At 40.8% G+C, this 12326-nt stretch overlaps 1 protein-coding gene across 1 annotated transcript in view; it reads right to left on the bottom strand.

Annotated features, from left to right (window-relative positions):
- The window catches only part of pds5b (PDS5 cohesin associated factor B), a 60857-nt gene that overhangs the window by 22936 nt on the left and 25595 nt on the right, over positions 1-12326 (bottom strand). The window contains exons 17-26 of the mRNA XM_057820701.1: positions 9456-9571; positions 9287-9392; positions 9013-9173; positions 7109-7232; positions 6878-7036; positions 2458-2526; positions 1376-1512; positions 1170-1293; positions 900-1104; positions 705-819 (exon numbers count right to left, since the gene is read on the bottom strand). Of these exons, the coding sequence (XP_057676684.1) occupies positions 705-819; positions 900-1104; positions 1170-1293; positions 1376-1512; positions 2458-2526; positions 6878-7036; positions 7109-7232; positions 9013-9173; positions 9287-9392; positions 9456-9571 (1316 nt within the window). The remainder of the gene's footprint in view (positions 1-704; positions 820-899; positions 1105-1169; positions 1294-1375; positions 1513-2457; positions 2527-6877; positions 7037-7108; positions 7233-9012; positions 9174-9286; positions 9393-9455; positions 9572-12326) is intronic.

Genomic DNA, 12326 nt, shown 5'->3' on the forward strand with positions numbered 1-12326 from the left:
TACTCCTAAATCGGTAAAATATTGACTTGAATCTATCTTTAAAATAGTTTTAAAACTTTCACATGTCGAAAGTAGACAAAAGGGAAATTATGAAATAACGGGAGCAATTTTAACAACTTTAACGGTTGATTCACAACATTAAATTAATTGAATGTAGTTTAAAGCTGCTGATACAGAATGGGGACTGGAGTTTTTTTATTTACTGTTATTTTTGTATATTTGTTTACTGCTATATGTTAACTTGATACTGAAATAGTAGTTTGGTTTAGCCTGAAAGTATTTTTGAACAATTTTGGAACTAATGTACAAAACATTAAAAAAAAAAAAAAAAAAAAAAAAAAAAAAAAGGAGGGGGGTGCATCAATAATCGTTTTATAATCGAATCGGAGCCTCTGAATCGTAATCGTAATCGAATCGTTAGGTGCCCTAAGATTCCCAGCTCTAGTTGTAATGGTGGTATTTTTGCTTTATTAAAGAATTTAAGTGTTTTTGTGAATAATCGTCAACCAAAAAATAATCGCTAGGTTAGTCCAAAAATTCATCATAAGAAATAAATAAAAATAACAGTCTACATAATAATCGAAAGAAAAATAATCGTTTGGGACAGCCCTACTTTTTTTTTATCTTAATGCATCAAAACTTGACTTTGAAATACGCGTCACCGTGACTCATTTTCCTGTGCCAGGTCACAAATATCTACTCACTCTTTGATGTCTTTGAGCTGCTCGATATCCTGCACTTTGACGTAGTCCGGGTCATGCGCCAGCAGGTGGATGGCGTATGGCACCACATACTCGGGCAGCAGCGAGAACAGCTTGTCTATGTAACCGCAAATCGTAGACACGCTCAAATTCATTCATAGACAAGATGAAATTCATCTAGTTGCATTTGATCATTACCGCTGATGGCTGCGTGCTGCTTGAGGTATTCGCGCCGTATGTTGACGTTCTTGGACAGGCACTGGCGGGCATGGGCCCGTCGCTCCTTGACGGGATCCTTGGCGCACAGAGCGAACACGGCCATGTACTCCAGAGGCAGTCGGAGGCGGCAGAGGCCCCGGTGCAGCTTCTGCGCGAAACCCTGACGCACTTGGTAGCATTCATCCTGGAAGGCAAGACGGACCGTTGAAGGGGCGAACGTCAAAAGCGTCCAGTAGAGGGCGGACATACGTTGATGACGAGCGCGCATAGCTGGTATTGCTCCAACGTGATGATCTCATGGTAACACGGCTCCTGCGCCAGCTTGAGTAGCGCACAGGCGGCGGCCAGGCGAAGCCTCGACATGTCGGGTTTGCTGGGAAGGAAAAACAAGGAAAAGCGTCAACAAAGACGTAGCGAAATGACTACATTAAAGGTCGACGATGAGGTGCGCGTACCCCATCTTGCCTTGCTCGGTGAGGTCGCCGTCGCTGTGCAGAATGGCCGTCAGCATGCGCAGCGTGGAGTTGCCTGACTTGCTCTGGTTGTTTTTCACGCCTAACAGCCAGCGCACCATCAACTTGATGCCTTGGATCTAAAAAAAATAAAATAAAATACTAGGGCTGTCAAACGATTAAAATTTTTAATCGAGTTAATTATAGCTTAAAAATTCATTAATCGTAATTAATCGCAATTCAAACCATCTATAAAATATGCCATATTTTTCTGCAAATTATATATATATTCTGTAAAATAAATTGTTGGAATGTAAAAATAAGACACAAGATGGATATATACATTCAACATAGGGTACATAAAGACTGTAGTGGGCATTTCACTCTACTGTCATTTAAATCTGTCTATGCTGCCCTCACTCCGAAGCGTCTACTTTTTCCAAAGCTAGACAGCTAGTGAACGACGCCTTAATAATTAGTCTTCCTTTTTCATCTGATTTATTAATAAAATGGCCTCAAACCATTGTCCTCTTTAGACCGTCGTAAAACTACAAAAAGTACACAAGCATTGCATTAGCAACAACGTTAGCTTAGCACGCTATACAGGTTCACTAAACAAACAAAAAGCGTCTCATACAAAAAATATAACATTTTACTTACTAACACAATATGTACATTCTTTACAACAACCATACTTACGGACAAATCTTGTCCAAGGATCATATAAGCACAACATTATCAGCCCGAGACGTCGTGCAGCCATAATGAACTGGCAAGAAAACAGTAAACCATGTCGCAAAGCGACCACAAGAGTTCGCTGTTGGACAGCACAAAAAGCCTTGCTGTAAAACTTACCAAAAGGCAGAATACTTTCTGAGCGGGACATGTGCGTTAATTGCGTCAAATATTTTAACGTGATTAATTTAAAAAATTAATTACCGCGCGTTAACGTGATAATTTTAACAGCCCTATAAAATACACATCTTGTACTTGGTACTCATTGAAGTCATTTAACGTTCATTCATTCGCCCCTCCCAGCCGAAATGGATGGCACATAACGAATAGGTTAAGGGACATGCACTGACCTTGGCCATTGTCTCTGGAGAAACTTCATCGTCTGGTACCCAAAGTTTGGTAGTCTTCTTGCCGGGAATCTGCAAAGTAAAATAAATTTAATGAACAAGATACAGGTAGTCCCAGTTTACAAACAAGTTCCGTTCCTGCTGGCGATCTGAGACAGATTTCCACTTACGTCGGAATTTACCCTTTAAATACCTCAAAACACCATCTAAATTTAAAAAACTATCCAAAACATGTATAACAGTATAAGTTATTGAACTGTCCTGGCCAAGACGTTGGTGAGTCCTAGCTAGACAGTGAGCTAAGCTAAATGACGATGTCAGACGTCCGTGTGGTTTGCTGATTTTATTCAGCTGCTCATGACATCGACACTTGCAGAATGAAACTAAAATAAAATGATACAGGTGGGAATCTTGGGGCACCTCACTATTTGATTACGATTCAGAGGCTACGATTCGATTATAAATCAATTATTGATGCAACCCCCCCCCCGCTAGTAGCTACTTTTAATGTGTCGTACATTAGCTACAAAAATAGTACAAAAATCCTTTCAGGCTTAAATAAACAACTATTTCAGTATCAATTAACAGTTCAAAACAGTAAATAAAATACTCAAGTACCCCATTCTGTATCAGCGGCTTTAAACTATATTCCATTAATTTAGTGTTGTGAATATACAGTTAAAGTTGTTAAAATTGCTTCAGTTATTCCACAATTTCTCTTCTACTTTCGACGTGAAAGTTTTCAAAATTTAAAGATAGATTCAAGTCAGGATTTTGCTGATTTAGGACTATTTTAGATAAAAAGTTACACAGGTTTGCTGGGCATGTTCGCTACAACAGAGGCTTCCTGAGAAGTCTACTGCTTTAGGATGGCGGCTATTTATTATTGCCGGCGAGTCAGTCATTTCTCATCTGGTTCTCTATACATGTGCTAAAGCCGCCGAGTGTGTTATTGCACATCTAGTTCTAAATACATGTGATATCTACCGTAGCATCATGTGGGTGTAGTTTGTAGCAACGTGGGCGAAGTTCGTAGCAACTGGGCGTTGTTTGTAGCGGCTGTCTGTGTTTTTTTTTTTTTTTTTTTTTTTTAATCTCGCGGCATGAGTTGTGTTGGATGTTTACTCTCGGTCCATTCCTCATTGTGTCCCGAAGACCGCGCTTACTGTATTTTAGTTCCGCTTTACTTAGCATAAGGACGTGGATGTTGGTGAATCGTTCTCGAATCTTCATCGGCCGAATCGCGAATAATCTAAGAATCAGGAATTTCACACACCTTTATAAAATGAAATTAAACAGCAATTCAAATTTGCGTTTACAAGAAGCTACTTATACAGCAATAACAAACTATTAACATGTATCAGTTAGGGTCCGCATGTCATCAAAAACAATCACAAACTCGGTCCAAGTATTTGCCCACAATTGAAAACACACAATTAACAGCACAAAAGAGGTTCTATACAGCCGCTTTACTTAGCATATTTAAAATTATCGGAATATGGATGTTTGTGAATGGTTCTCGAATCTTCAGCGGCCGAATCGCAAATAATCCAAGAATCGGAAATTTCACACACCTTTATAAAATAAGACTGCAATTCAAATTTGCGTTTAGAAGTAGCTGCTGATACAGCAGTGACAAACTATTAGCATGTATCAGCTAGCGTCCGCACGTCATCAAAAACAGTCACAAACTCGCCCTATGTATTCAACCAAAATTGAAAATGCACAATGAACAGTACAAAAGAGGCTCTACACAGCCGTCGCCTCTGGATGCTTCACAAGCACCAAATGTGCACGCAGCTGTCACCTCTGCCACACGGCTGCCCTATGAGTGGGTGGGCGCATCTGTACAAGCACTCACTTCCTTTTCTACACTTCCTTCGTCAAAATAAAAGCATGCATCTAAAAAAAAAAGGCAACATAAGAAAATAAAAAAGTGACGAGACCCACGCGTTGTTAAGTCAAAATCGCAAGTCGGGTCCGTCTTAACCCGGGGACTACGTGTAAATGAAATCAATAGCACAGGTAGTCCCCTAGTTACGAACCAGTTCTGTTCCTATGCTGGCAACGTAACCCCAGTTTCTGCGTGAATCTGAATTAACCCTTAAAGTAGCCCTAAATACACCTTAAATCTCAAAATGACTATCCAAAAACATGTATCACACATCACTATGCTGTCCTCACCAAGACGTTTGAGCTAAGTCCTAGCTAGACAGCGAGTTGTAATCTTTCCTTTCTCTCACTCGGCTGCGCGAATTCTTCAAGGGTGCAAATACACTCTTCCTTGTGTGTGTATGAGCGCTCTTCTTCCATGTGTACATGCGCGCTTACTCGCATGTCGAAGTACTAACTGCTCTAAGCTTCCTGCACCGAAATAAAAGCATGCATCACAAAACAGATGTCAACATTATAATCAAATACACATTTAGCAAAAGGCCAGAACAGCCATTTTAATAATTTGAAGTAGTAAAATAAGATACAGTGAGGTACAACAAGGTACTGCTTACACAAAAAAGACTAGGGACAAAATGGCGGACAAGACTCTGGTGTCATATAGTCGGAATGACGTAAGTCAGGTACTGTGGTATGAAAAAGTATCTGAACCATTTAGAATTTCTCACATTTCTGCATAAAATCAACAAATATGATCTGATCTTTGTCAAAATCACACAGATGAAAAGACAATGTCTGCTTTAACTAAAACTACTCAAACATTTATAAATTTTCATATTTTAATGAGGATACTATGCAAACAATGACAGAAGGGGGGAAAAAAGTAAGTGGACCATCACATTTATAATTTTGTGCCCCTCTTTGCAACAATAACTTCAACCAGACGCTTGCTACAGCTGCAGATCAGTCTGGCACATCGATCAGTACTAATCTTGGCCCATTCTTCTCTACAAAACTGCTGTAGTTCAATCAGATTCCTGGGATGTCTGGCATGAATCGCTGTCTTTAGGTCATGCCACAGCATCTCAATGGGGTTCAAGTCTGGACTTCGACTTGGCCACTCCAGAATGTGTATTTTGTTTTTCTGAAACCATTCTGAAGTTGATTTACTTCTGTGTTTTGGATCATTGTCTTGTTGCAGCATACATCCTCTTTTTAGCTTCAACTGTCTGACAGACAGCCTCAGGCTTTCCTGCAAAAGATCCTGATGAACTTTTGAATTCATTCTTCCATTAATGATTGCAAGTTGTCAAGGCTCTGAGGCAGCAAAACAGCCCAAATCTTGATGTTCTCTCTACCATGCTTCACAGTGGGGATGAGGTGTTGATGTTGGTGAGCTGTTCTATTTTTCCTCCACACATGACATTGTGTGTTACTCCCAAACAATTCAAATTTGGTTTCATCAGTCCACAAAATATTTTGCCCAAACTTCTGTGGAGTGTCCAAGTGCCTTTTTGCGAACATTAAAAAAGCAACAATGTTTTTGTTTAGACAGCAGTTGCTTCCTCCGTGGAGTCCTTCCATGAACACCATTCTTGGCCAGTTTTACATATAGTTGAAGTGTGCAGAGACATTGGACTGTGCCAGTGATTTCTGTAAGTCTTTAGCAGACACTCTAGGGTTTTGTTTTGTTTTTTTACCTCTGTGAGTACTCTGCGCTGATCTCTTGGCGTTATCTTTGGTGGACGGCCACTCATTGGGAGAGAAGCAACAGTACCAAACTCTCTCCATTTGTAGACAACTTCTCGGACTGTCGATTGATGAACATCCAGACCTTTAGAGATTGTTTTGTATCCTTTCCCAGCTTTTTACAAATCAACAATCCTTGATCGCAGGTCTTCGGACACCTCTTTTGACCGAGCCATGATGCACATCAGACAATGCTTATCATCAAGACAATTCTTACCAGGTGTGTGTTTTACATTGAGCAGGGCAGCTTAAAACCCCTCATCAGTGATTGGGCACACACCTGACTTAAATTGTTTGGTAAAAATTGGTTTCAATTGCTCTTTTAGCCTCCTTAGGCAGAGGGTTCACTTATCCCCCCCACCCCTTCTGTCATTGTTTGCATACTATCCTCATTAATATATGAAAACCTATAAATGTTTGGGTGGTTTTAGTACCAGACACTGTTTTTACATCTGTGTGATTTTGACAAAGATCCGATCACATTTGATGCTGATTTTAAGCAGAAATGTGAGAAATTCCAAAAGGTTCAAATACTTTCATACCACTGTACATCATAAACCGAGGATTACCTGTATTTAAATGAGAGGCCTATAAAGGGTTTTAATATTCAATGTGCCCTCCATAATCCAAAATGTGGTATCTACATATGTGGATGTCAGGTCTATTTTTTTGCTCTTTAAAATTTTTATTCCTCAAATACACTTTGGTTATGGCCCCAAATAACACTTATCACCATAAATTGCAGCCAATGATTAAAAAAATGTGGCGTTAAGACTCGTACCCTATCGTTCATGAGCAGATCCTTCACAATGAAGTTGGCCACCAGGGACTTGAGTGGAGCAGCAAACTGCTCCGGGGCTAGCTGGGCCAGGTGACCGAGAGTGGACAGAGGGGTGATGAGCTGCTCCAGGTTAGCCGGGTCCAGACCTTTGTGGAGCGGCTGCAAGAGTGTACATGCACACGTAAGTAAACTATTAAGGGTGTAGCCGACCTCATCGGAACATAGGCTGACCTCAAAGATCTGCGCAAAGTGTGTGTCTCTGTTGGCGAACATAGCGTTGATGCAGCGGATGGCGTACTTGGCTTGGCGGGGCGGTCCCCGCTTGGCTTTGGACTGCAAGACTGGCAGCAAGACGCTACAGAAGCGGGAAGGAAACGGGACATCAATTTAGTTAACTAAAGTAGAACTGAGCACTCGAGATTAGTGGTGGGAACCTATGGGTACCTCACAATGCGATACAATTGGCGATACAACGCTTACGATAACTACAGTGTATCACGAAAGTGAGTACACCTCTCGCATTATTGCAGATATTCAAGTATATCTTTTCATGGGACAACACTGACAAAATGACACTTTGACACAATGAAAAGTAGTCTGTGTGCAGCTTATATAATAGAGTTATTTTCCCCTCAAAATAACTCAAAATATAGCCATTAATATCTAAACCCCTGGCAACAAAAGTGAGTACACCCCTTAGTGAAAGTTGTCAATATTAACATTCAATATGTCAACTGTCAATATTTTGTGTGGCCACCACTATTATTCAGAACTGCCTGGGCATGGAGTTGACCAGAGCTTCACAGGTTGCCACTGGAACGCTCTTCCACTCCTCCGTGACGTTGCGGAGCTGCCGGATATTTGAGACATTGCGCACCTCCACCTTTCACGTGAGGATCCCCCAAAGATGTTCTGTTGGGTTCAAGTCTGGAGACATGCTTGGCCAGTCCATCACCTTTACCCTCAGCCTCTTCAGTAAAGCAGTGGTCATCTTGGAGGTGTGTTTGGGGTCATTGTCGTGCTAGAACATTGCGACCCAGTTTCTGGAGGGAGGGGATCATGCTCTGCTGCAGTATTTCACAGTACATGTTGGAGTTCATGTTTCCCTCAATGGAATGTAACTCTCCAACACCTGCACTACTCATGCAGCCCCAGACCATGACATTCCCACCACCATGCTTGACTGTAGGCATGACACACTTATCTTTGTACTCCTCACCTGGTCGCCACCACACATGCTTGAGACCATCGGAACCAAACCAATTAATCTTCAACTCATCAGACCATAGGACACGGTTCCAGTAATCCATGTGCTTTGTTGACATGTCTTCAGCAAACTGTTTGCGGGCTTTCTTGTGTAGCGTCTTCAGAAGAGGCTTCCTCCTGGGGTGACAGCCATGCACACCAATTTGATGTAGAGTGCGGCGTATGGTCTGAGCACTAACAGGCTGACCCCCCACCTCTTCAATCTCTGCAGCAATGCTAACAGCAGTCCTGTGACGATCTTTCAAAGAAAGCATTTGGATGTGATGCTCAGCACCTTTGGACGACCAACCCCGGGCCTGTTCTGAGTGGACCCTGCTCTTTTAAAACACTGGATGATCTTAGCCACTGTGCTGCATCTCAGTTTCAGGATGTTGGCAATCTTCTTGTAGCCTTGGCGATCTTCATGTGGCGCAATAAAACGTCCTTTAAGATCCTGAGAGAGTTCTTTGCCATTTGGTGCCATGTTGGAACTTTCAGTGACCAGTATAAGAGAGTGTGAGAACTGCACTACAAATGTTTAGATTTCTCGCTCTCACAGTGGACATGCATTTACAATCAAGAGTGGAAAAAATTGCAAAATAGCAGGGTGTTCAAATACTCATTTTCTTCACTGTATGGAAAAAATTGCAAAATAGCAGGGTGTTCAAATACTCATTTTCTTCACTGTATGGGAGAATATCGTATCGTTGTCTAAAGAATCTAAATCATCATAAATTTGGTGAATTACATCCATACTACATTGTTGGGCTGGATTATATAGCCTAAAAATAAAATCTTTTTTTCACCCAGAAAATTGTGATTCAAATTCTTCACAAAATCAACATTTTGTTGAGATTTCTCAAAATCAAGGAGAACATTGTGACACGTACGACTTGATGTGCGGGTAGCTCTCCTCCATCTTGGTGCCCGTGTTTTTGAAAATCTGCAGTGCTGCCTCTGCCACCTTCTCGTCGTCCATCTTCAGGCAGCCCAGCAGAGACTCGAAGGTCTCAGCCGAGTGGAAGGACACCGGGTGCGTGAAGGACAACACCTGGAAGTCGTCTCTAATTAGGCTAAATGGTATTGTGAAATGCATCTCGCATGCTTCTGCTATTAAATTTCCTTATTTAACAAATGGTAATGCCTAAATATGAAGACTCGTACCCTGAGCAGCTCCAGGCCGGCTCTGATGGCGGTGTCTGTGGGAACGCCCTCCTCATCGTCATCTGCCGTTCCTTCTATGGACTTGTTGACTTGTTTGATCAGAGCGCTGACGAAAGCATATAATTAGATTTTATTCCAGGACAATAAAGAATAATAACTGAGCAGTTACCTGATGGATTCTGTGTCGATGTGGACGGGAGCGATTCTTTCCAAGAGGAATTTAACCATCTCCAAGAAGGGATTGCTGGGCTGCTTCGGACTGCCTAGCTTCTTGGTGATGTCTCTCTGTATTAAAAATTTAAACAACAAAAACAATGCCAAATAGGGGTGTGACAAAATATTGAAAAGGTGATCTATCGTGATACTCTGTATCACAAAAGATTATCGAACTGACTGGATGTCGACTCCGCCTCTGGGAACTCCAGGTATTTCGCATTCCGGCTCGAAGGACCAATTAAATGGGAAGTTCAAATATGATTCCTTAGGTTGACATTTATAAAATTACCCAAAATAAGGAGATGAGAACTTGCAAGGAGAACGGGAGGGACCCATACAATGCAATACTAGACTACATAATACAGTTTCCAACATCATTCTAAATCTATCCCACCCGTGACTCTTTTTATTTCGGTTGGCCCATTGACTTCGTTACCTATTGACGTGAAACTTCGTCATTTTTTCCGTCACGCCTTATCAGACGGAGCCGAGTTTCATTCAGTATAGTCAGGCGAAGAGGGCACACTCATGTCTAAACTGGATTCAAGCTTGGATTTTTGAAGAAGTACGAAAGCTGTACTGCATTCAAACAGGAAGGATTGTCTCAGGAGTGATTTGTTCCAGGATTCAAGGTAAGTATTGTATTTTTCGTGCCATGCATACATTTTGAAACGTGAAAAACAAAATCAATGGGAGAATTGGAACCGCTATGGTATTGGCGTCATTCTTCGACATATCTACGTAAAATACATGCCTAACTGCCTGTTTTTTTTGCTCTTTTAACAAAGAATTGAGACAGTTTTACGTCCATATCTACAAAGAATTCAGTGATTAAAGCATTTATTCGCAGGAATTTTCTTCTTTGCTTACACATAGAGGCGGCTAATTTTCAGAACCGACTAGCCTCATAGTTGGCAATATTTACGCGAAATAAATGCTACCTGCACATTTTTTTGCTTTTAACCAAGAATCGAGACTGTTTTACGTCCATATCTATGAAGAATTTTCGCCAGAAAAGCTCTGTTTACGCCAGGCAGCCGCTAGCCTCATTCGCTAACAGTATATAGTGTATAATGATAATAAAGAGCTATTCTATTCTATTCTATAATAAATTGTGATTGTATATAGGATTTATTAATAATCTATTTACATATTATTTATAATTGATTCTGCACGTTTTCCTCAAATATTAAGTTTCTGATGTTAAATTGAGTTATTTATTAGCTGTTGAAAACTTGCAGTAAATACAGAAAAAAATTAAGTTGCTATTTTGGTCAAAAACTTATATGACGTGTTAAATATTGCTATTTATTCTGAAAATATAGGTGATTATCTGTGCATTTGGTGATTTTTGTGCATCGAGCGTGAAATCTGAGACTTTTATACTCAGACTTTTGCATTCATCAAATCAATGAATGGATGTGCCAGAATTTTCTCCAGTTAAATGTGAAGAAGACAGAGGTGATCATTTTTGGGCCAAAAAAGGAAACGTCAAAGATAAGCAGGCAACTTAGCACAATGTCACTTACAGCTACAAATCAAGTCAGAAACCTTGGCGTAATTATTGACTCAGACCTAAAATTTCATAGCCATCTAAAGTCCGTCACTAAATACGCTTATTACCACCTACAAAATATAACCAGAATTAAGGGGCTTCTGACTAAACAAGACATGGAAAAACTTATGCATGCATTCATTTTCAGCAGATTGGACTATTGCAACGGTATATTTACAGGTCTTGATAAAAAATCAGTCAGGAAGCTGCAGCTAGTACAGAATGCTGCAGCCAGAGTCCTCACAAATACAAGGAAGCTGGACCACATTACACCGGTTTTGAAATCGATACACTGGCTTCCACTGAGTCAAAGGATAGACTATAAAATACTACTGCTCGTCTACAAAACACTTAATGGCCTTGGAACAAAATACATGCTAGGCCTGAACGATATATCGTTTAAACATCGCCATCGCGATGTGCGCATGCGCAATAGTCCCATCGCAAGGACGTGCGATAGTTTTTTCATTTCATTTTTTTAAATCCACAAACGTTTGTTTTGAGCAAGGAGCGAGAAGGAGAGAGTGCACAGTCTCTCATTCTCTCCAGCTCGCAGTCATCGGCTCCTCCCCCTCCCCTGCTAGAGCGGAGTGGAGGGAGGAGGGGCCGAACAGCAGAGCGGAGGGAGGAGGGGCCGTTTTCAAAGTGAAAGCAAGCAACACGTTGAATAGGGAAGACTGTCTCCAAAAGGAGTTTTGGAAGTATTTTGGCTATCGACAAGAATATAAGGAACAAAAAACAGCCCTGTTGACAGTGCCTCGCCATGGTTGCCTCAACAAGAAGTAATCCGTCGAACATGTGGGACCATTTAAAACGCAGGTATCTATGCATTCCTGCTACGAGCTTCCCATCAGAGGCTTTTTAGTACAGGTGGGAACATTGTTACGTGCCAACGTTGTTGTCTCAAGCCTGCAATGGTGGATAAACTAGTAGTCTTGGCCAAAAACCTATGAGACCCAGTTGAGAATTGCTGAGCAAGGAAGGTGGACGATATGCAGACAAATACATAAATTTGGGAGTTAAAATGGTTCTGTTATTCATCAGTTATTTGCTGTTATTCAGTTCAATTATTTACAAGTTCAATTGAGTTTCTGTTTCTTTTATATTTAAATTAACTGTAAATCGTATTTTTCAAATAACTATAGTACAGCTGCACATAAAGTTTTGATACTTAATATTTTTAAAATATTTTTACAACTTTGTTGCAGTTTTGCAGTTCTATATTGTTATATTTTGTGTAAACAACTCAGGGGACTAATGCACTTGCAC

Source organism: Corythoichthys intestinalis, chromosome 18 (assembly GCF_030265065.1).
Source record: "Corythoichthys intestinalis isolate RoL2023-P3 chromosome 18, ASM3026506v1, whole genome shotgun sequence".
Lineage (NCBI taxonomy): Eukaryota > Metazoa > Chordata > Actinopteri > Syngnathiformes > Syngnathidae > Corythoichthys > Corythoichthys intestinalis.